The 25712-nt window shown below is 42.4% G+C and overlaps 1 protein-coding gene across 5 annotated transcripts in view; it reads left to right on the top strand.

Annotated features, from left to right (window-relative positions):
• Positions 1-25712, top strand: part of DIS3L2 (DIS3 like 3'-5' exoribonuclease 2) — a 375400-nt gene that overhangs the window by 214273 nt on the left and 135415 nt on the right. For all 5 annotated transcript variants that reach the window (XM_060107077.1, XM_060107078.1, XM_060107079.1 and 2 more), the window contains one exon: positions 17892-17971. In XM_060107077.1, the coding sequence (XP_059963060.1) occupies positions 17892-17971 (80 nt within the window). The remainder of the gene's footprint in view (positions 1-17891; positions 17972-25712) is intronic.

Here is a 25712-nt window from a genome sequence, read left to right as displayed (position 1 = left end):
GGGGCTTGATACACGCTGAGGACACACAAAGAGAAAGATCAGTTCCCTAGTAATAGATCATCTCCATTAATGTTCAGCCAAAAATATACGGGATGAAGAAAATTAACACATGTAAAAGTTTGAAGTTTTCATTTAGCTTTGTTGTTAATGTGGCAGATATACATATACCAAAACACATATTTAATTGAGTGCACCTTTTATACCTTTTTATATGTTTAATTATTTTATACTTAAGTATTACCTTATTTAACCATTAAAACAATCCTGTGAAACAATTATCCCTGTTTTACAGATGAAGAAACTGTGGCTCAGGTGAGTGTAGTCACTTGCCCAAGGTCACATGGCTGAGAGGGGCAAAGCTTGGACTTGAATTCAGTTCTGCAGTCTAGGACTCTCTTAACCACCATCTCCATTTTTCTCCACCTTAAACCCACACCCTTGATAAACATTTTAAAAAATCAATCAAAAAAACACCAAATCAATCAAAAACACCACATACCGTCCCCTCCCCATATTGAGAAAGGAGAAGTTAGAGCCTTCTTCAAAACCCTACTGGTCAAAAAATGTTATAGCATTGTACTTTGTGTAATTTGAGTTACAGAAGCAATCTTTCTAAAAATTAATTTGTTTTTGAAATAGAAACTTGAGGGACTTCCCTGGCGGTCCAGCGGTTAAGACTCTGCACTTCCACTGCAGGGGGCGTGGGTTCGATCCCTGGATGGGGAACTAAGATCCTGCATGCTGCACAGTGCGCCCCCCCAGCCCCCCCAAAAATAGAAACTTGTTGTGGATACTCTGCCATGCCCTCCCTCTGCTTCCCAGCACCTGGTGCCCCCAGGAGTGGGCAGGGTGGAAGCATCGGCTGTAACATCCTGTCATGGCTCGCTAACGAGAAAGCGTTAGAGAAAGCCACGACGAGTTAGCCATTCTAGGAAACTTCCCACAGCTGTTGCATTCATTAAGACTTTTGGTCCCAAATAACAGAAACCACTGGAGCTCACTTAAGCAGAAAGGGGAATTTTTTTTAAGGATCCTGTGATGACTCCCAGAATCCAAGGGCAGGGAACCCAGAAAGGCTTCATCTCTGCCTCTCACGCTCTCTACACGTTGGCTTCTCTCATTCATACTGGCCTCTTTGGCTTCCTGCTCCTCAGTGGGATGGCTGCTACCTAAGAGCTGCCACAGTCACCCAGAGGGAGCCTGATATCTCTCTCCATCTTCTCCCCTCAAATACTTCCCTCCTTCTCACACTTTCCCTTCTCTGTCCTAATTCCGAATTCTAGAGCGAGAATCAAGTTTGCCCTGCTTTGGGTTACATGTTGGTTTGGGAGAGGGAACGTCAAGACAGATAACAATCCACCACAGTTCTGTTCCCTCCTACCTTTATACATGATGCTACTGGTTATTTTTCTATCCCATGAGTTTGAACATTTTAAATGACCCTGATATCACAGGGGTGAAATACTAAGATGTAGGTTTTAGAGACAAATTTGGCTTGAATCATCACTCTGCCACTTAATAGGTATGTATTCTTGGGCAAGTTACTTAAATTCTCTGAGCCTTTCTTTCTTTACAAGTTAAAAGGAATGTACAGTTACTATATTTCTCATGAGGTCATGGCAGGGGTTAAATATAATAACATGTAGAATGCTTACACAGGTCTAGCATATACTATGCTTGGTAAAATATTGCCCCTTCTTTCTTTCTGGTGAGTATTAAGACACATTGCCTTACCAAAAAGATGTTTGAGGTATATGTAGAGTACAAATCTCACACTGCCTTCTGCCCTCAAATTCTGTTCCCTCTTACCACCTTTCTTTGGCCCCTTTTCATCTACCCTTACATATCAGTATATTCATAGTCCAAAGGACTTGGGGTCTAAACCTAGAAAATTCTCCAGGGCCATATTCCCAGGCCATAGCTGGAGGTCCCGAGACATCATCTGAAGTGGAATCTACTTTCACAGATAGATGGTACTTCTGGTAAAGGGACTATTAGCTCTACCACAGCCCCAGTCTTTTCTCCCATGTTTAGAGTTGAAGGGGCCCACTTAAAGATTCAATTCAGTAAATATTTATTATCTTTACTATTTGTAAGACCCTGAAATAGGTATTGTTGGAATTGCAAAATATGTAATTGAAAGAAATAGTCCTTTCCGTCAAGGAGAATAAAGTCTGGAAGAAGAGGTGATGGATCTACACAAATCACTAATCAGGATGTTTAGTACAACTGGCTTACTAAGGCCCCATGTTAATGTAGACAAGTCATCTTAAGGAGGGGTGGAAAAGTAGTTTGAAGCCAGATCATGGAGGATATTGAACGCCAAGCTGAGGACTGTAATGTCAGGAAAGCTGGAAGCCAGTGAGGATTTTTGAGAAAGGAGCGTAATCTAATGCTGTATTTTAGGAACTTTATCCTGGTAGTCAAATGCTAAAGGATCTGAAAGACAGGAGAGCAGGAGAGGAGGCTGGAGTCTAGCTGGGGAGCTGCTTCAGTAGGAAGCGAGGGTGGGATTATGAATTTGGGCCCAGTCCAAGACTTGGTAAAGACTAGAAGATGGGGATTGGGCTGAGGTAGAGGGAGTATATGGAGTGACTTGAACCCTGAAAGTGCAGGAAGAAGTGTAGACTGTAGATAGGATCACCTGGGGTCCCTTGGGAGCTCCTCCGCTCCTGAAGGTGGGGTGCGAGTGGAGAAGTAGCACTCCATGGTTCACTGCACCCTGCGGCCAAGGGAGCGCCAACTGTAACTAAGGGTGCTGCATTAGAGCTTGACTTGCCCTGCCCACCTCATAGGGAAACTTTGTAGGTGTTTGTTTTTTATAAATTTATTTATTTGTTTGTTTGTTTTTATTTTTGGCTGCGTTGGGTCTTCGTTGCTGTGCGCAGGCTTTCTCTAGTTGTGGTGAGCAGGGGCTACTCTTCGTTGCGGTGCGTGGGCTTCTCATTGCGGTGGCTTCTCTTGTTGCAGAGCATGGGCTCTAGGCGTGTGGGCTTTAGTAGTTGTGGCTCGCAGGCTCTAGAGCACAGGCTCAGTAGTTGTGGCCCACGGGCTTAGTTGCTCCACGGTATGTGAGATCTTCCAGGGCCAGGGATCAAACCCTTGTCCCCTGCATTGGCAAGTGGATTCTTAACCACTGCACCACCAGGGAAGCCCCTGTTTTTGTTTTTTTGAGAAAGGAAAACTAGATGAATTTTGGTGCCTTATTTGGAAACTCTCTGGAGCAAACAGTAATTATGGACATGTTTTCATCTAATGTCTAAGTACTTAATATTAAAATCAGCCAGGAAGTCATTACCAGGCTGCTTTTTTTTTTTTTTAAACTGTAGAATCAGCTCTGTGAACAATGAAACAGAATTTTGGCCCCAAATTAATATTTAAAAGACATACAAGACTAGAGTTTGCTTTCCCCATTAGTGAGAAGAAAGAATTTACACTGTTTAATAAGAGAGTCCCTGATCATCTTAAAATATAGCTGAAATTTATTTTGACATTTTTGTTTGATTATATTGGTGGTGTTTTATTCAGCAGCAAATTTAATTAAAATGCTGGTATGTATTTCTTAAACAAGTCTCTCATCTCACTAAACTGAGACTCACTTACTAATGCTCTCAGTACTTTGCAGAACTGTGCAGGGTCTAATAAGGCTCATTCATGGTGCTTTAATCCTGCTCTTAATAAAAAACAGTCATTTGGGGAATCCATTTTCCAGGCAGTTTCCTTGTCCCCTGGGGGAAATATTTTGAGGCCTCCCAGTGACCATGGGATTAAAAGTCTTGACAGGGAAGTCCTAGAATCCTTCAAGAACTAGGCCTTTGAAAGATTCATTGTTATGGACTCTGCCTTTGAAAGAGACCACTTTATCTTACTCCTAAACATCTATAGGACAGACATAGCACTTTCTGAAAAGAAATTCTGGGTGATGTGGAAGAACAAACGTATGTAGATAATCCAGTATGGGTAGTGTGTAATTTGAAGAATGATAGTTCCATTTTTATGGTTGCCATAACAATCATACAGTTGTGCAAAAAATGTGTATAGCTTTTATAGATGGAAGCTGGCACCATTGCAATGATTCTTCTCATATCAGAACAACTGTTTTCAGATCTGAAAAATAGGGGTGGCTTAACCCTTCCCCAGTTAGCTCAGCATGCTCCCTGAGAAGGCTCTTTGGATCTCTGGGGCTGTTGAAATGTATTCACCACTTACATTTGCATTTTAGCCTGATAAATGGATTGAGAATTAAGGATGATGATCCTTCCAACAGCAGGTTCTGAATTCCTGGCTTGGGAATTCAAAGGATGAGAAAAAAAAAATACTGTTCCTCAAATAGAAATGTAGGAGAGATGTCTAGACATAGTTAATTCCTTGACTTTGTGACTATTCTTAATTCCGTCCACTAGAATTTAAATCCATTAAATACTGGCCTTAACCATTGTGTTTAAGTCTCTGATAAAGTCATATTAAAATTTGATTACATTTTCTGTTTTATTTTAATACATTAATTATGTCTGTTCTGGAAATTGCAAAGCAAATTTAATAGCGTAGTCTTTTAAAGTGAAAATATATCTATTCATGTTCCTTTTTTGGCTACTTTTCCTATCTTTGGATACTCATTCCAAAAGAAAGTACTTGGGACTTGACTCTATCTGACATACTAAAGAATATCCATTTTGAATAAACTTGATGTCAGAACTCTGTATGTGGGTTTTCAGGTTGAGGGTGAAAAGTTGTCAGATTTGGGTTCGGTACCTAAAAACAAAGTCATTGACAACTTAGTCAACCACAGAGAAACTTTTCTCAAAGAAATTTGGGGGTAATTAGTAGTTCAGCCAAAATGCTTCTGGGGTGTTTAAATCTTAAGATAAAGTATGGAGCTAAGGGTAAGTAGGAGAGATGTCAGCTTCCATTTGAAATAAAACTTCTTGGCTTATTTACTTCTTTTAACACCTTCTCTTTTGAATTCCTGTTCCATTAAATCAAAGTTCTGCAGTTCTGTGACCTTAGGCAAATTACTTAATCTCTCTGAGCCTCAGTTTCCCCATCCATAAAACAAGAGTAGAAAATAATACCCACCATTATTATAATTCTAAGAGAATCACCTCTCAAGAGATTCTAGGAGATGTAGATAAAAAGTGTTTTTAACGAGAGCAAGATTTCCCGTATACTGAAGTGAAGACCTCTAATACGTTTATACTCTGCGAAGATTTTGCACATAGGAGAACTTTTTATGCCTAAACTCTAAACATTATATTTAGAGGCTTAGATATTGGATCCCTCTGTGGGAGCATTTCCTGTAAGCTTACTGCTACTTCATTTTGTCCGATTTTAAAACTTATTTTGTATCAGTCAGTGTTCTTCTAGCCTGTTTTAAAGTAACCCCAATGTGATATTTTAAATCTGGGTCATAGGAAGACTCTACTACCCAGAGGTAAAAGAGGAGAGAGAGAGATGTTCAGAGAGTGCTTCGGGTAGAAGGACTTTCTGGGCGTGATGGGACTCGGCTGCTCTCATTTCTCCCTTAGGCGTGCAGAGCTGCACTCTGAACACCTGCAAGCCTAGGTTGAAGACTTCTTGGACAGGAGGTAAAAGAGAGCAGAGGCCAAGCCATTCGTATCTTCATATAAACTCTCTTGGTTGAGCTGTTCCCAGTAGTTCGGGGCCTTCAGGTAAACTGACTTGGTGGCTTCCAGGCCTTTGCTGTAGCTCTTCCTTTTGCCCAAGTCCTTCCTCCTCCATAAAGCCCATGGCTCACTCCTCACCTCCCTCAAGTCATCTTCAAGTGGCATCATCTCATTGAGGCCTCTGCTGACTACCCTATTTATAATTGTAGTCAGCACTTCCAACACCCCTTGCTCTGTTCTAATGTTTCTTTTCTTTTTCCTCCACAGCACTTAGTTATAATACTGTTTATTTTCTATCTTCTCCCCCACTAGAATGTAAGTGGACAGGATTCTTTGTTTGTTCTCAAATGTGTCGCAGACACCTAGAGCAGTAAATGCCTGTAAATATTGAATGAAGGAATTCTGGCCTTCTTTCTCTTAACCTCTGATACCTTCACCTTGACATTGTACTGGTTCCTACAACTTCAATTTGTGCTTGACACAAAATAAGTGAAAATTTATGAAAAGAGCTACAATTACACATAGTTTTCAGCCATTTAGAACAAGAAAGGGATGGGCCTATTTCTTGGGAAAATTCATGGCTGCAGGATTGCATGGCGAAAGAGGGATCCAGCTAATTCTCTGTGGCTGCAAAGGGCTGAATTATGAAGTTTCTCAGAATCAGATTTCAACTCAGCTTATAAAGGTACTTTCCAATAGTTTGGGCTCCTGTCTGAAATTGAATGGCCTGCCTAATAAGTCAGTGACTTATCCCCTTATCCTGAGTACTCAAGATGTGGGTTGATCTGTGTGATTGATTCTGGTTCGGAGACATTTGGGGGATAAGATTTGGACTAGGGTGAACTCTGAGGAACTTCCAACTCTGTCGATTCTATGATTCTGGCCACTGAACTGATATGGAGTAATTTCCAGGATTTATTGTTAAGTGAAAAAGCAAGTTGCAGGAGAGAATTTATAGGATTCGACTGTTCGTGTTAGAAAGAAGAGAAAATGAGAAAAAATCTATATCAAAAAGAAAGCAGAAATGCAAAAAAGAATAAACCAGAAAATGATGAAATAGTTATCTCTAGGGGGTAGGAATAAGGTAGAAGGATAGAGATGAGAGTAAGACTTCTCTGAGTATACTTTAACTTTTGAACCATTTAAATGTTTTAAATATTCAACAATAAAATTAAATTTAAAAGGAAATAAAAGCAAAATCTCTAAAATCGACATAAGACAGTAACAAATGGTACTAATGTTTATCAAATGTATAGCATTACTACACAGAGAAAAAAAGGATTCAGATAACTTTTGGGCACTATGCTTTTTGAACACTTTGTACATCCTTAGTGACTATATTCTAAGGATAAAACTCCAAAGAAATCTTCATAGATACTTTGTTGCTAGTGGATACTGGGATTGTAATTCTGAAACTGTTTTAGATATTGAAGCCATCGGGAGCTGAGGTTCTCAGTGGAAGAATAAAAATATAAATATAGAATGCGGGAAGAGGAGGAAGACCTCTGTAGTATTAGAGTTCAGTTGGAGGTGTAAATGTGACTCACGACTTTTAAGCAGTATATTAGGTTGAACCACAGGAAATTGCCAGTTTTAGGCCGTAACTAGTCAAATATCAGCAATTTCATACGATCTAACTCAGTATTTTCTAATTCAGCTCACTAAAAGGGCCTAGAAGTAATGACACCTGAGTAGTAATGAGCATAGCGATCTAGGACCCTGTGTTGGTTTCTACATAATGTTCATTCTGCACTGAAAGAAATCTGGGCTCCTTAGGGACATGGTGATGATTAGCCTGGGCAGGAAATGTATAAGGTGAGCCTGAGATAGTTACTGTGCCAAACAGCATAGAAGTGCTCAAAGACTTGTGGAGACACATTGCAAGGACACAGGGGATCACTTGAAAGGGCCTCCACCAACCTAATTTGGGACAATTTGAGTATCAGAAAGAATAGTAATGGTAATGGATAATACATTTAATTTTTTTTAAGTCAGTGCACCTGTAATAATACTCAAAAAGAAACCAAAAACGAACAAACAAACAAAAAAGTAGGGTCAGTGCAGGAAAAGCTCTTGACAGAAGAGTCAGCTCATAAATACAGATGGTATTATAAGATTAGAAAATCACCATTTTACAACTTGCAAAGTTATGACTGATTCAGGCAAAAAGCATCAGTGGAAGCTAAAATCACTGGCTGAAAGGTTCTTTGAGAACAGGATATTCACATGATCTAAAAGTCTTATTCCACAGATTACTTATTAATTATAAAGAGTAAAAGGTAGCCTTATAATAGAAAGATCTGGCTATTAGCACCTTAGCAAATCACATCTGGCAGCCTCACAGTCTGTACCTTCTGAAGGAATGCAGTACGAAGTGCACACTATATCCCCTGTGAAGTATTCACGGCAAAAGTTCACCGTGAATCTAGTCAAGACTTTAAAACCTAACTTTCTGTTTGTTGGAAATTCAGAGAGGATTAATTTTGCCACGTTTGATTTATTTCTGTCCTTTCCTCTCTTCCTCCTTCCATGAGGAAACAAGCTGATAAATCTAGAACGTAAGACATTCTACAAGACAACTGGCCTGGACGCTTCAAAAAAACAAAAGCAGTGTTATATTTTTTAAAAATAATAAATAAAGAGAGAGGGATTCATATACATTAAACAGACTAAAGAGACATGACTACCAAATACTGTGTAAACCTTGATTAGAGCCTAGATCAGGAGGAAAACAATTTTGTGAGACAATTGAAGACATTTAAATATGATCTGTAAATTGGATAGAGGAAATTAATCTTAACTGTGGTGGTAGTATTCTGGTTCTGTAGAAGAATGCCTTTATTCTTAGAAAACACATGCAAAAGAATGGAGGGATAAAGTATCATGATCTGTACTACATAATTTAAAATAGTTCAGATGTAAAAAAAAAAAGCTAGGTATGTGAAGGGAGGAACAGAGGGAGGAGAAAGATAAAGCAAATATGTTAAAGTGTTGACATTTGATGAATCTTAATGAGAGGTATATGAATGTTAATTTTACTATTCTTTAAATTTTCCTGAAAGTTTAACATTTTTCAAAATGAAAATTGAGGGGAAGAAAGTTAATTTTAACATATTCTCTAAGTTTAAACCGTGGCTTTCCTGGCCCATGCCGTGGCCTCTGGCTCCCAGGGTACCAGGCCAACCTTGTCCTGTGACCTCTGCTCCAGGGTGTTGTTTTTTTGAAGTATAAAAAGAGGCACAGAATGGCGAGAGGTTCAGTGAATGGGGGTGAGTAAGTGAATATAACAAGGGAGACCATTTTAGTCATTTCTGATTCCGTTCTCATCTTAGCACAGTCCTTTGGAAAGTAACCTAATCACTGCATTCACTTGGTCTAGAATTTTGCTAAAGCTTGAGGTAGACCTTTGGTGGACCCTAGACTAAAAACCCCTAGTTGGGTGAAAAGAGCCTGCCCAGAGCATTGCCTCCGTTCTTTCTGTTCTCTCCATGGCCTCCTATGTGTCATTTCATCACTATGGGGAAGTGGAGGGACAGATGGACCAAGATCTCCTTCTGCTTTAAATAGACCTGAGTCTTTTTCTGTTCCGAAAAATCTGTGGTTTGTGTCAGACTTTTTAGCATCTGTTGTGGCGGTAGAACTGAGTGAAAGAGTATTAACATATCCACAGCTGCCATCAGAAAAAATAAAAGGTCCAACCCTGCTGCACTAAGGGGCGCTGATTCAGGTTTGAATGATGCTCCCTGCTCCCTTTGCCTTCGAGAGGAGAGGGCGGCCCATCCCTGAGGAAAGTCAGTGTGAAAGGGAAGCTCAGATGAGTTCAGCATCTGACTTGACTGGTTCATCCTAGCACCCATCTGGCTGGACTCCCCACATAGTGCTCCGTAGAGATGCATTACCATGGTTGAGTGCTCCAGCTCTTTAGTTATTTTTCCTGCTCCAGTTTACATAGAATTATCTGGTTTCTGTATAAACTCTGATACCATCTAATCTAAGAAAGTGGTGAAAACTGTACTCTTTATCCTCCTAAGGTTATTTCTTAAATATTTTCCATCCCTTTTCACCCATTCACCATCATTGACCCAGATCCTCCTCACCAGAATTGCTTGTGAGAAAGGAGACAAACCCAGAGTCACGGACAGAGGAGGGCCTCTATAAATTTTGCTAGTCTGGAATTGGTCCCTGAACCACAGTTTGTAAAACACTGTTTTATGAGAAAAGAAGATGGGATGAAGACAGAAAAGGACACCCTTGGAAACAATAACACTGTGGTGTGACCACAGGGTTGGATGCCAGGAGGTCATGAGTTCTAATCCTAAATGTATTTCCCAAGTCACAGTGGCAAAATTGAATGGAAAAGTGCTAAAGAGAGCCCTTTGGTCATTTTTTCATTCACGTATCCATCAGCTATTCATTACATGTGTGCCTTCAGTGTGCTGGAAGAGATACACAGATAGGTCAGGATCAGAGCCAGACCTTGAGGAGCTCTCAGCCTTGTCACAGTGATGAGACATGTCCATAAGTAACCGCCAGCATGCCAGGGGTAGTGGTCAGTGCCATTGAACTGGGGCAGGTTGCAGGCATGGGCAGGGCAGCTGGGCGAGAGGCAGCTTTTACTCTCTGGAGCCATGAAGGTTCCCTGGAAAAAAGATGGCATTGCAGCCAGGCCTTTAAAAGTTAGGTAGGGCTTAGACATTGGAGATTGGTGGGATAAATGTCCTAATGTTGGGAACAGCACGAACAGTGTTTCAGGGACCAGAGGGTGTAGAGAAAAGTTTGTCATACAAGGTACACTTTGGGAGTGTGCAATCTGACTAGAAAAATACAGGCCAGGGCCATATCATGAAAGGCTTTGAATTCTAAGCTGAATTTCTATTTTAGTCAGTAAGGAGTTGATGAAGGATTTTTTACCAGGCACATGCTTTAAGATGATTAATCTGGCAGCAGCCATGACCCTGGGGAGAGCAATTTCTGTGATGTTGTAGGGGCCATGGCCAAAATCCAGTGAGGTAAATGGTGACAACGTGGTGAGTAAATGTTGCTGTGGAGACTAGACAGCTGCTTCCAGCTGCAAGGAGGTAGAGATGTTGGTCCCCTGAGGAGGAAGAGGACGCAAGGTCAGAGGAAGAGTGTGTGAGTGACAGAGGAACAGAAGTTCTTTCTGTGCTTTTGTCATTTCCTGGGACTCTTGGCCAGGTCATAATGGATTATAGAGGGCTTTTAGTTATTCTTCATGTGTTCTTTTCTCGGACCAATGGCTTTGAGTAAAACAATCTTCGAAGTTTTCTGTCCCTTTAAAAAGTTCGACTAAGCCCTTCAGTCACGTGCCTTCAGAAATTTTGGTTACATAACGCTGCTCTGAATTGGAATTCTGCAGCCTCATGCACTGGAGCCTCATTCTTTCCCTCCCCCACCTGGCACTTTATTTTCTGTGGGTCAGGGTTAGCTTCTTTCTAACCATTGTTGCGGAACTCTTTAAATATTAGGTCTCACAGGTTCTAAAAGCTGGCAGGCCAGGCTGCTCCCTGCAGGTTGTGAGACCAAAGCCTTCCAGAAAAGGAGCCAGTAAAATCCCAAAAGCATGTTAAGGGAGTGTAACTGCTGCATGGAGCACTGCCCCTGTGGGGCTGGGCTCCCAAGTGCTGAGGCCAGCAGCCCGCAGCCGCTGTGGCCCACGACCAGAAGGAGCCCTCATGCACCACATCGTGGCCGCTTCGTAATTGTGGTGATGACAACAGATTAAATCACTGGCTCTCAGCACTGAGGACTGGGGTTTGTCAGGGTCACTCACTGTTCCCTTGCTTCTCCCAATTTTCCATAGCGAGAGAGCAAGTTTGGAGTCCACTGCTACAGTACAAATACTTGCTGGGAACTCTCCAAGTTTTACTCTGTCTAGAAGTTAGTTCTCCTAGTAGCCTATACTGAATGTCTCTCTTTCTTCCAGCATCCCCTCAACACATGATTCTGAAATGTAACTCCTCAATATATGTGTGTATGTTTTTGTACCCTGTTTTTTTTTTTAATGATTTAAGGCAACTTGCAGATATACATATAATGCAATGAATAATTTTTAAATTCGGCTACAGGGCAAAAGGATTATATGAATAGGAAAATTAGGTACACCCAGGATAAAGGTTAGTTCACAAAGTTCAAACTACAAATAAGATCCTCTGGAAACAGATCACACATGTTTTTCTGAGTTTCCTAGCAGGCAAAGCAAAGAAGGAAACTTAAAAGGGTAAAATTCACATGTGTGTAAGGTACAAGCACACCATCAGCTCAAGAGAAGGGTGAGTCCTTGCACTGCATAAACTTGCTCCTGAAGTGCTCATGAAAGGGGCACTGAGTGAGCAAATGAGCAAGGCCCTCATCAGCTTCCCTGCAGCGAATAGCATAGACACTTGTTTGACTTCTTGCGGTATTCCATGGGGTGGGCTTGGTGGTAAGGCCCCATGTGAGAAGGACTCCACGGGAGGCCTGTGCAGGGTGTTTCAGTGTAGTTTATCACCTTTCAAAGGTGTCTAGGAGATTCTGTGCCACAAATAAAGTGCCAAGATCAAATGGGTCTGGCAAGAACTGTGCGATACCAGCATACTGAAGTCTCTGAGAAGTCCTACTATTAAAAAATTGGGACTTCCCTGGTGGTGCAGAGGTTAAGAATCCGCTTGCCAATGCAGGGAACACGGGTTCGAGCCCTGGTCTGGGAAGATCCCACATGCCGCAGAGCAACTAAGCCCGTGCGCCACAACTACTGACCCTGCTCTCTAGAGCCCACAAGCCACAACTCCTGAGCCTGCGTGCCACAACTATTGAAGCCTGCTTGCCTAGAGCCCATGCTTTGCAACAAGAGAAGCCACTGCAATGAGAAGCCCATGCACCACAACAAAGAGTAGTCCCCACTTGCTGCAACTAGAGAAAGCCCGCGCGCAGCAACAAAGACCCAACACAGCCAAAAATAAAATAAATAAAATTAATTAATTTTAAAAAAAAGAAAAAAATTGGCTCAGCATTTACCAAACTGATTTAATCACAAGACCTTTTAAAAAATATTAAAACACTTACTGGGAAACACTGATCTAAAACAGGGATCAGCAAACTTTCTCCTAAGGGTCAGATAGATATTTTAGCATACAGTCCCTGTCAGAACTACTCTACTCAGCTCTGCCATTGTATCCAAAAAGCATGAGTGTATTCCAATAAAGCTTCATTTATGTATACTGAAATTTGAATTTCATATAATTTTCACGTGTCATGAAATAATATTTTTCTTATTATTATTTTCAATCATTTAAAAAGACAAAAACCATTCTTAGCTTGCAGACCATTCAGAAACAGGTGGCAGGCCCAATGTGGTCTGTGAGCTGTAGTTTGCCGACCCCTGATCAAAAATAATGTTTGGATGGTATGTGTTCCAGCAAGTTTTCCTGAGTACCATTCCTCAGAGTTGTTTTATTTTTATATTAGTTTTTGTGTGTGGTGGTTAATTTTTTTTTAATTAAAAAAATTTTATTTTATTTATTTTTATACAGCAGGTTCTTATTAGTTATCTGTTTTATACATATTAGTGTATATATGTCAATCCCAATCTCCCAATTCATCCCCCCCACCCCCGCCTCTCCCACCTTGGTGTCCATACATTCTCTACATCTGTGTCTCTATTTCTGCCTTGTAAACCAGTTCATCTGTACCATTTTTCTAGATTCCACATATATGCGTTAATATACGATATTTGTTTTTCTCTTTCTGACTTACTTCATTCTGTATGACAGTCTCTGGGTCCATCCATTTCTCTACAAATGACCCAGTTTCATTCCTTGCTGAGTAATATTCCATTGTATATATGTACCACATCTTCTTTATCTGTTCATCTTTCAATGGGCATTTAGGTTGCTTCCATGAGCTGGCTATTGTAAATAGTGCTGCAGTGAACATTGGGGTGCATGTGTCTTTTTGAATTATGGTTTTCTCAGGGTATATGCCCAATAGTGGGATTGCTGGGTCATATGGTAGTTCTATTTTTAGTTTTTTAAGGAACCTCCATATTGTTCTCCATAGTGCCTGTATCAATTTTACCTTCCCACCAACAGAGCAAGAGGGTTCCCTTTTCTCCACATCCTCTCCAGCATTCGTTGTTTGTAGATTTTTGGATGATGCCCATTCTGACTGGTGTGAGGTGATACCTCATTGTAGTTTTGATTTGCATTTCTCTAATAATTAGTGATGTTGAGCAGCTTTTCATGTGCTTCTTGGCTATCTGTATGTCTTCTTTGGAGAAATGTCTATTTAGGTCTTCTGCCTATTTTTTGATTGGGTTGTTTGTTTTTTTAGTGTTGAGCTGCATGAGCTGTTTATATATTTTGGAGATTAATCCTTTGTTGATTTGTTTGCAAATATTTTCTCCCATTCTGAGGGTTGTCTTTTCGTCTTGTTTATAGTTTCCTTTGCCATGCAAAAGCTTTTAAGTTTCATTAGGTCCCATTTGTTTATTTTTGTTTTTGTTTCCATTACTCTAGAAGGTGGGTCATAAAAGATCTTGCTGTGATTTATGTCCAGAGTTGTTTTAATTTAGACTTTTATTTTTCTGGCTTAAGAGCAGATTTTCTTTAAAAAGTGTAGTAGAGGATTGGTTTGAGTGCTCACAGGCTAGCCTAAGGTTTTTCTCAGAAATGATGTGTGGGCCCTCTCAGAAATGACATTTGCAAACTAATAGCTGGAGCCTTAAAGTTTTACTGTGTCACACATGGCTGAATTGATTTGAGGCTGGAAGTGTTTTAATGGGCATTATTATTCATTCATAGAAATAAAAGTCTCAAAACACCCAGAGACGTTTGATTTTAAGAAAATATAACTTCCCAGTCAACTCTCCAAGTAAACCAGTAAACTGTGGCCCCCATCAAGCTAAGAGTATTTTTTCATTTAACTTGAGGAACGTTCTTTCAGTTTCTTATGTTGTCATTATGATGGTTGATGGAGAACCCAAACTTTCCCACCACCAAGTCTAACATTTCAGTTTCAGTTCAACAGGTATTTATTGAGTACTCAGGATATACAGTGCATTTTGCTGGCTTTTACAGGGGATACAAAAAGGAACACGAAGCAGACAGTTCCTTCTTTACCTTGTGAATCGAGTTCAAGATCCTCACCAATTTAGAGCCCATTACCGTGGTATCAGGATTAATTTCACTTCCTTGTCTCTTCCTGTCCGCATGCATGCATTGGTTCATTTAACAAACATTTGTGAGTTGCAACCTCTGTTCATAGCACTGTAACACAAAGCCCTCCAAGAGTTTGCTTTCCCCGGGACAGCGGTGTTTCTCTTTTCCTCTGGCACTCTTTTTTTTTTTTTTTTTAAGATGTTGGGGGTAGGAGTTTATTAATTAATTAGTTTATTTTTGCTATGTTGTGTCTTCGTTTCTGTGCGAGGGCTTTCTCTAGTTGTGGCAAGCCGGGGCCACTCTTCATCGCCGTGTGCGGGCCTCTCACTATCACGGCCTCTCTTGTTGTGGAGCACAGGCTCCAGACGCGCAGGCTCAGTAGTTGTGGCTCACGGGCCTAGTTGCTCCGCGGCATGTGGGATCCTCCCAGACCAGGGCTCGAACCTGTGTCCCCTGCATTAGCAGGCAGATTCTCAACCACTGCGCCACCAGGGAAGCCCCTCCTCTGGCACTCTTGTGTAATTACAGTTTCTTTTACATAGTGAAACAAATTATTTCTTTATCTCCTGAGACCTCAGCATTTATGTTCCCCACACTGTATGTGCCTATTCTTGAGATGTTTAGTGAGAAGAGTGAATCTTCTGATGAAGCACTCTTCCTGGGACTGTACTCTAAGTGATCTTGTCCCTGCACCTGAGTGGCACCCACCTTTCCCTGTCCCCTTTTCTTAGTGTACCAGTGAGTATAGAGTTTTACCAGATTCATCATTTTAAAGCTATTAACTAAATTAAGCAATAGGAGTTATAAGATTGTTGAATATCCTTATAAGCAGAGATATTATGTATCTGGTTATTTTTTGATTGGAGGAGATTTTATACAGTGTTAATTTTTTCCACTTATAATAGTAATACTTAATCATAGTGCGAATTTGAAAAATATGGACAAGTATAAAGGAAAAATATTAATCCATAATTCTACTACCCATCAATCAATTCTATTAACAATTTTTTTTTACTTTCCTTGATTCAGAAATCACATTTAAAATTTTAAAAAATTTAAATTAATAAACAGTAAAATTGACCTTTATTTGTTGTACAGTTCTATGAATGTTGACACATATAGGTTCATGTAGCCACCACCACAATCAAGATACAGAAAAGCTCCATTCCCTCAGAACAAGCACCCCTTTTAAATCCCACCTTCCCCAAGCCCTGAAAATCACTTATGTCTCTGTTATATAATTTTGTCTTTTTGAGAATGTCGTATAAATGGAATCGTAGACTATGTAAGCTTGTGAGAGTGGCTTCCTTGACATAATACCTTTGAGATTCATCCAAGTGGTTGTGTGTATAGTAATTTGTTTCTTTTTGTTGCTCAGTGGTATTCCATGGTGTAGATGTACCATAGTTTGGTTATCCATTTATCCACTTACCATTTAAGAGTCTTTTTAAAAAAGACATCTTGACATTTCTGAAATCCTGAAGTACTTTAAAACCAATGTATATATTTAACGTGGTCGGGGTTTTTATTTCCCCAAAAAGCTATTATTGAATTGATAGTGTGTCCTAGAATTAATACTGTCTTAGAATCAGGGTATTATGGTGGTGAGATGATCAATGTGGGGGATCAGAGAGGGCTGGTGAAGGGTTATCAGGAATCAGGCAACTGAGCAGTAAGGGGACAGGTAAAGGAAGGCCCCGAGAGGTTTGAAGCCCTGCGCCCAGAGCTGCTTGGCAGCCTGTGAGGGCTTTGGGGAGGTTTTGAGCAGAAGAGCAACATAGGAAATAAGACTTTAAGAACAAAGCCCACTAATTGTGGTGACTGCCAGGATGTCCGCCATCATCAGTGTTGATGAGGCGGGAGGGGACCGGGGATGGCAGCAGTGGGGCTGATAGTACTGGAGGGAACGGAGGGAGAACTTGAGGAGAGGGCAGTGGGGGCAGGAGTGCTGACTAGAGAGCCTGTGGGGGGGGGGAGGGTGGTTCCTGCTAAACACCCTGACTTCTGGGCCAGTGCCCCGGGAGACAGGGCAGGAGGCGTGGAGAACTTAGGACCGACTGCCCAAATCTTAGGTATTTATATGGTGTGAATGGGTAGGTTGGGTGGGTCATGTTATTTGGGAAATTCTAAAGCAAAATGAGAATGTCCAGGGGCTTCACAGATTAAGAATGAGATGTTCATAAGGATACTGTGTGGAGATAAATAGGCATAGGGTGTACTTAATTATGTGAGCTTGGATGAAGTGTATGATTATTTCATGGAAATAAACTGTGATTAGGGCCATTGCCAAGTAGAATTGCATCATGGCTAACTGTATGGGCCCAAAGTTTGCTGCAGAACCTATTCTTGAGTCCCATCCCCCTGTGTCACAAGCCAGATGGTTTATTCTTTTTTTTTTTTTTTTTTTTTTTTTTTTTTTTTTGCAGTACACGGGCCTCTCACTGTTGTGGCCTCTCCCGTTGCGGAGCACAGGCTCCGGATGCGCAGGCTCAGCGGCCGTGGCTCACGGGCCCAGCCGCTCCGCGGCATGTGGGATCCTCCCAGACCGGGGCATGAACCCGTGTCCCCTGCATCGGCAGGCGGACTCTCAACCACTGCGCCACCAGGGAAGCCCCAGATGGTTTATTCTTTGGCACACCCCACTTTTGCAAGATAGGAGAAGGAGCCGTAATTCGTCCTCATATAATCCTTGAGGGACAGGTTCCCATCAGCCACTGAGGAAGAGGGAGGCAAAAGAAAGAAGTGACTGTTGGAGAGTAATTTGCCAAAGGGACTTGCCCCTCTTGTCAGGTGACTTCTTGGGAAGCCTCATTCATGGAAGCCGCCTCACTTCCACCTGCTCTCACCTGTTCTAACTCAGGATCAAGGAGAAGTAGGGGCCAGTCAGCAGAGAGAAAGAGAAAGACACTCAGAGACAGTATGGAGCCTTGTTATCTTCCCCCAGTTTACATTTTATTAAAGTTCCCCTGTTAGAGAGATAAGAGAGAAGTTACTCTCCGCTTTGTCTACCGTTTATACATTTGCAAAAGAGCTGTTCTTTACAGCTGTACTACAGTGGGGTAAAGTTTCTGTTATTTGTGGCCTTGCTAATTATGTCTTCAATCTTCCCTAGAAAAGACTGTGTCTTCACCATCGACCCATCAACTGCCCGAGACCTCGATGACGCCCTCTCCTGCAAGCCCGTCGCTGATGGTAGGATGGAAGCTTCTCTCCCCTTCTAGGTGGCAGGCAGCGTGCACCCCTGTGTGGCCAGCCTGGCTGCCGGGTACTCCCTGAACTTGCCGTAGGCCCCTGAGCCTACACAGCATGTGACCTAGAGATTGTGCTCCTGACTGGCTTCAGTGAGAGTGAGAATAAGAAATGTCCTCTTGCTAGGACCCTTCTCAGGCCTCAGGAGGGACAGCAGTGAGGGCAGAAGAACTAATTTCAGGCCTGGCCCTGCAGGAGGCTCCAGTGAGGGCGTAATGTGTTAAAGAAGGCCCCTAAGCTCCGCTTCGGAGAAGCACAGAGTTTTTTTTTTTACCTGAATTGAATGACACACTGGGGTGATTCAGGGGGTGCTGTCCAAAGACGTGCTCAGCAGAGGCGGCAGGAACACCTCCCCTGAGGAAGCCCCTCAAGGCCTGAGCTGCAGAAGCTTACTCTGCCCCGCGTAGGTCTTCATCTGTCCAGCAAGTTGTGGAAGGCAGCTGTTAGAGGCTCCTGAAACATTCTTTTGGGATGGAGCCAGCAAGGAAAAAGTGGGATTTGATGCCACTGGTCTTTGAAAACTATCATGGGGGAGGGGGAACTGTGTGAGGTGTGAAAAGAGCAGACCCTAGCCGTGCCCTTCTAATGCCCCTCCAGATGAGCCGCTTAGAGTCTGGAGCCGCCTCCTGCCCCTCACTGGGGTGGGGTCTGGTGACTGCTGTGGCTTTAGTTATTCTCCGATATGGCTTTGGCACTAACGTGGCCTTTGATGGCTTGCCCATGATGGTATGCAGTCTTGCGGCTTCAATCTCCTGCATAGCGTTGGTGGCCCAGTGGCCTGGTCTTGGCACACACTGCAGAGATGTTCACATATTCCATTAATGCAAAACTTCATGGGCTCAGCGTGTTGTCTCTTCTCCATAAAAGACAGTGAGGTTCAGCAGATACAAAGCCGAGAGACAGAAAACCTCGCTGCCCAGAAATGCTTTCATCTTCTTTTAGTGAGTCTTCCTTGAAACTGTGGGCAATGGTGCTCAGTGTTTTCAACTAAAGAAAATTGAAAGGAAGATAAAGCATAAAGAGAGAAAAGTTCCCATGGAAATTTCAGAGGAATTATATATTTTTAAAATCTAAAGTTTAAGCAGCCTACTTAAAAAAGCAAATACTACGTTGGTTTCTTATATCCTGAGCAATCTTTGCGGCATGGAAAAGCTTGGGCATATCACTCTCACATCCACTTCCCTGAGCCCCACTTGAAGAGTGCCCCCCGCCCCCCGGCAGAAAGCCAGGTGACACTGGACCTCACTTCCTGTATTTCCTTTCTCTCCAGCTTCATAGCCCTGCTCTATTTGTAGCCTAATGCTTGGAAACAGTTGCTTCATTTATTTTGGCCACTTCTATAGTTGTTAATGGTAGAAGGGTAGGCCTAATCCCTGTTACCCCATCTCAGCCGGCTCACATGATATTCCCCTTGCAGGGACACCAGGGAACAGGCACGTGTCTTGCCCCACTCACCCCGCACGCTACGTGTCATGTCTAGGGTACCAGGTTACCAGCAGAGGCTTCGTGTAGGGAAAAGGTGGAGCGGGCAGGATTGACTGGGGACAAGTTGTACATGTTTCTAAATTTCCAACCAAAGAATATGCTTTGTCAGACAGTCGAAAACCAATTGTTTTCGATCTGCTGTTCAGGGAAAGCATTCATAATGCGGGAAATCATTTAGCAGTGCAAGATGAAGGAAACGGAGAGGAAGTAGAGGCAGGGAAATGAGTCAGAGAAACGTTATAATTGTTTAGAGATGTAGGTAGAAGAAACTGGACTGGAGGTGGTGGCGTTCTTATTAATGGGGGTGGGGAGGACAGCTGTGAAATGGGGGTAATGACAGAAAAGAATCAATGGAAATGGATTTGGAGTTGAGGGAGGGGAATCCAAGACGGGGCAAAAGTTTCAAGCTGGATGGCGAGGAGATGCAATCTACAAGTTAGAGATCGGGAAATCAGGAGGACCAGCTGGTTTCGGAGAGAGCATGTCTGCATGGAGCTGTCTGTGTGATGATATGTGTTTATATAAGCTGCTGCAGATGCTCTACAGAGGAGGCTAAATGTGTGCAGTCCATCTACTCGTATACAGAGAGCCACGAAGAAGAGTGGATAACTCAGCAAAATGCAAACAGTGATTTTATTAGGATGATGGGTTCATAAGTGATTTTTCTCTTTTCCCTAGTTTCCAAATTTTTATAATGTGGTAGTAATAGCTTTATAATGAACAAATTTTGTAATAAAAAAAGATTATGAGGTGCCAGAAATCACAGGCTGCCCAGTAGCCACTGCACCAAGTGATCAGATACCTTCCATCTGCTTAGTTATTCTTGCATTCCAGGGGAGTAATTAACATCTGGTCATTTGGCAGAGCAGCAGAAAAGGGACATGGCAGAGGAGTCGGGGAAGAGTCTGCAAAGGCCTGAGTTGGGCAGTCAAGCGTTTTTATGGTGGCACTTCTACAGTTGGCCTTTGTGACAGCTGTTTCTGCCAAGGCCGTTTATCCAGGGAGATGAAAAGTGAAAGTCAGTTCCAGTTTGGATTGGGGTGAGGCTGGCTGAGTTCAGGTTCTGGTAGTTACCAGTTCATGTCAGTTCTTGCTTAGAGGAAAAAAAGTTTAATGCTTCAAAAAGCAAATAATGTTTTCTGGGCATATTTACGTCATCTATAACCATTTTTATTTAAAGAAAGTATAAAGGTTAAACTTTCCTTTGGTCCCATTGAAATCATCTGAATGACTCTTCTGTGAAGATAAAACACACAGACAGAAGTAACTTATTTAGTCCTTACTCTCCTTTTCTGTAGAGTTCAGATGAACCCCCAGGACTTCTTACCAGTATCTCCTATAGGTGCGAGATTTAGACATTACAGTCTGCAGGTGAATTCTGCAGAAACACAGCGACACCTGCTCCCCAGTAGGTCATGTTTAGGTTGGAAGGCTGAGGAGGGGGTGCCCTCTGCCCTTGGGGAATCTCAGCTTTGGGAGAGACTCTACCACTCATCTAGCCCGGTAATTTTTCACCTCTTACAGCCTATAAACACACTTGAGGGCAACATTCCCATGAGCATTAACCAGCCCGCTAACATTAACATGGAGTCTTTCACTTTAGCTCAAGAAGATATTTCATAATGCAAGTGAGTAAGACTGGTTATACTGATAACCCAGACCCTAAAGACAGTAAATCACACGCTCCAGTGTTTGATTACTGTAACAGACCTTTGCAACACACCCCACAGTTGACCTCACCGCTCAAGTGTGGGAGCGCCACAGTTGTGACGTCACTCTCTGGTTTTCAGATTACCTCTACAGCATCTACTTACTGAATATCCAGGTTGCACTTTAACTCTCCACCTTACAGGCAGCCCATTTGGCCTTAAGATTGCGTGACTCTCAGGAAATCCTTCCGTGCAATGATCTGAAATACCACTGTCTTCCTGGAATTTTCCACTCGTTGGTCCCATGTATGCCCCTTGGGAGCCTATAGAATAAGTCTCGTCTCTCATGTGACAACTCCTCAGGTACTAGATAATGGCTGTCATGTATATCTGAATTACAGCTTCTCAGTTAAGCATCCTGTATATTTTTCTGTGTCCTGTAGCTTATTAAGTTTGAGCCCATTTCCCATGGCACGGCGTTACTTCTGCCTTTATGAGCTCTGAGGTAAATGGCTGCCTGTATCCAGACTTCTCCTCCCTGGCTGCCAGGGCACGGTGACTCTCTCCCAGCCACTTCCAGCCACCTGTTCTGTTCAGTTAAGCCTGCATTATTGCTTTGTTCTAGTCTCTGAGAGAGGAAATTATCAGTCAGACAAGTCAGGACCTTTATTCAGCTTGTAGTTGATTCAGGCTCCCAACAGATCCTACAGGAAATTGATGTTCCCTGCTTCTCTGGCGTCTTGTTTCTCTAATGTTTTGTTCTGTAATGAGTGCTCGGCCATTGAACATGGCAGGGTTCTCCTAGCCAGACCTTAGAAATGAAGGATTGGAGAAAGGGGGAGTGGGCACTGGCTGCTAATCGGTTTGGGGTTTCTTTGGGGGGGGCGGTGATGAAATGTTCTGAAATTACTAACCAGTTAGACAGCTCTGTGAGTACACTGAAAACCACTGGGGGAAAATGAGTGAATGGACGAATGAATTAAGAATAAATAAACAAATCCATTCATCCTTGAGGCTTTTTGGAAATTGGAATTTACACCTTAACGATAACTTAGCAGAAGTCTTGATGGATTGCCTGGGCTGGATACCGAGAGTTGTATCCCTCTTACCCGTCTCTCCTCCTTGCTGCCTTCACCTCTGAACCACGAAAATCCCACCCAAGGAGTGCACCCCTGTGCTCAGCCACCTGCTCGTCTTTCCCACCCCCACAGAGGGCAGCCATCTGACTCAAAGAAAGAGGGATCTGTCCTACTGTCTAGGTATGAGAAAGTGCTCAGGTCATCATCCAGCCTGAGGGACCTCAGGAATGCACACTACCTGCACTGCTGTAGGGGGCGCCAGACTTCCTGCTGGTTTGCCTCTTGTCTGGCTTTCCCTTTCCCTTCCCTGAGGAGGATGGACTAGGCAGCTCTGTTCCTGGGAGCCCTTCTCACTTAGGAAATAGGAACAAGAGACTAGGAGAAAGTCTGTAAGAATTTCATAGATTTCCTAAACTCTGGACTTCCCCGTATGGTTATACGTGTCACCTGCTGAGAGTTCTTGTCACGAGTGATCATCTTTGGAGGCAGTGAGGAAGTAGGAGCTGGAAAGACTGTGCTCCCCTGGCTTAGGCTGGAGAACCTGAGCAATAGAACGGACGGTAGTAATTTTAATGAGCAAAGAGCAGAGATGAAGGCTCTGGATCTGCTACTGGGAAGGAAGAGAGCATGGGTGGGAGTCCTGGAGCTTATGAGTACAAGGTTCCAGCAAGTCGCAGCAGCCAGGCCAAACCCTCTTCCTGGGCTCTGTTCTCACCCCTGGGAAGATCTTACCCCACCGGGCATTCACCCCAGCCCCTTTATGTTTCCCTTTGGTTTGGCTTCCTCATCTCACAAACTTAAGTCTCCATCCTGTAAGACCTTCCTCAGCCCCCTACAGCCTCAGGAGTGTTCACACCTTCCTTTGTCTGTCAGGACACCTTGAAGAGCAGTCTACTTGCTGTGACTACTTTCCTGCTTCCCGTTTATTTCTTACTCCTTCTGCTATGTGGCTTCAGAAAGTTCAGTGACACAGGTTGTCCCTGACTTCAATTCAGCAAACATGTGTGCAGTGTTTGGCTTTTCATCTTCTCTTCTTTGGACTTAGGGGGCTCTACTTTCTTTTCTTTTTTTTTTTTTTTTTTTTTGCAGTACGTGGGCCTCTCACCGTTGTGGCCTCTCCCGTTGCGGAGCACAGGCTCCGGATGCGCAGGCTCAGCAGCCATGGCTCACGGGCCCAGCCGCGCCACAGCACGTGGGATCTTCCCGTACCGGGGCACGAACCCGTGTCCCCAGCATCAGCAGGCAGACTCCCAACCACTGCGCCACCAGGGAAGCACAGTTTTCTTTTATGTACACACAAAGATCAGATCATGTCACTTTTCTGCTTGAAAATCTTCTCGTACCTACAGAATGGTCCACATTTTTTAACAGAGCTTTGTGATCAAAGTCCTTTAAGATTAGTTCCCCAGCCCCCTCTTCCACCTTCCCCACCTCCCAATGCCACTTCCGCCAACACACAGACACACGCACGCACGTGCGCGCGCACACGCACACACACAAACACACGCTGCGCGCACCCCTAATGGTGTCTGGCCACTCTAGGCTTTGTATATCCACTTCACTCTACCCTGCCTCCCAGCCTCTGCCTGCCCTTTGCCCTCCAGTTAGAATGCCTGGCCTCCCTTCCCACTTCTGTGTCAGAATTTCGTTCAACAGCAAGATGAAACCTCTGCGGAGCTTTCCTTTCCTCCTGGCAGAATGAACTGTTCCTATCCTATCAGCATATTTTCTTCATGTGTCTAATGCAACAGTAAATATCATTGCTTGTGGATTTAATTCACCTTTTTGCTTTTTTCCTAAAAGCAGAGCAGTCCTTGGACATCTCTATATCCTGAGTGTCATACATGGTACCCTGCATTTGAAAATCGCTGGATCTAATCGGTCTGACCAGGCATCTTGTTACAAACTTTTAGCGTTTCACTCCTTTTTCTGTTTCTTACCTCGCCCTTTTTATTTCCACCGTGCTTCGACCCTTAAATTTTTGGGTTGTTTATGGGCTTCTATGCTGACCTATAAGCTTACACCACATGCCCTCCTACAATGTCTGTTTCTTTAGAATTAGGTGTACCTTTCCCTCATCACAGTCATGGTTTTCAGTCCATCTTCTCATGTCTCAGTGATACTGTAAGATAACTGAATTAAATATTATGATCATGACATCTGGTCCTGCAGCTCTGTGAGTTGGCATATCTGAGGCTCACTTCTTCCCCATTATTTTCTTTCATGAGTCTCTTCTATAGCCTGCAGTACTCTTCTCACTGCATACCTACAGGCTTCCACGGCAAGTTGTTTATTGGTTTTATTTGTCATTTTTATCCGTCTCCCTACTGTCTGTATCATTGCCATTTCCAAATTCAGTGAGTGCTAATTTTCTGATAAAATTTACTTATTGAATGAACCTTAACATGATAGTGAAGGACAATAACAACAACAGCAAAAAAACAATTTATGATGCAAAAGCCAGAACTTTTCTTCCCTTAATTATTTTGGCAAACAGTCTTGCTAGTTAAGAAAAGGCTTTTTAACAGCCAAGTACATCTTCAATGGCAATACGGTCATCTGTTAGTTTGGAGAAATAGAAAGTTGGTATTACAAAAATCCAAGTATTCCTTTGTTAGCAGATAGATCTTAATTAATAGCATGTTGAGACATTGGAAATTGAAAAAGTTTGTTTTTTATTACCCTCTGTTGGAAGTGTTTGGAGGTTAGGTTGGTATAGGGAGGTAATGCCAAGGTAATTCCAGAATGTAGAAATCAGGTGACATTTTGATAATGGAAATCAACTTTTTAAAAAATTTCATTTAATTTTATTTTATTGAAGTATAGTTGATTTATAATGTCATATTAGTTTTAGGTGTGCAGCACAGTGATTCAGTTATACATGAGTGTGTGTGCGTGCATGTGTGTGTGTGTGTGTATGTATGTATATTCTTTTTCAGATTATTTTCCCTTATAGGTTATTACAAAATATTGAGTACAGGTTCCTGTTGGTTATCTATTTTATATATAGTAGTATGTGTGTGTTACTCCCAACTTCCTAATTTATCCCTCCCCCTCCTTTCCCCTTTGGTAACCATAAGTTTGTTTTCTTTGTCTGTGGGTCTATTTCTGTTTTGTAAATAAGTGCATTTGTATCTTTTTTTTTTTTAGGTTCCACATATAAGTGATAACATATGATATTTGTCTTTCTCTGTCTGGCTTACTTCACTTAGTATGATAATCTCTCTCTAGGTCCATCCATGTTGCTGCAAATGGCATTATTTCATTCTTTTTCAAGGCTGAATAATATTCCATTGTATATATGTACCACATCTTCTTTATCTGTTCATCTGTTTGTGGATATTTAGGTTGCTTCCGTGTCTTGGCTGTTGTAAATAGTGCTGCAGTGAACACTGGGATGCATATATCTTTCTGAATTATAGTTTAAGACTGGAAATCAACTTTCAGTGGTTATCTGTAGAATTTCCTCTT

Source organism: Mesoplodon densirostris, chromosome 8 (assembly GCF_025265405.1).
Source record: "Mesoplodon densirostris isolate mMesDen1 chromosome 8, mMesDen1 primary haplotype, whole genome shotgun sequence".
Classification (NCBI taxonomy): Eukaryota; Metazoa; Chordata; class Mammalia; order Artiodactyla; family Ziphiidae; genus Mesoplodon; species Mesoplodon densirostris.
The sequence above is the reverse complement of the archived record's forward strand: the minus strand, read 5'-3'. Positions and strand labels throughout refer to the sequence as shown.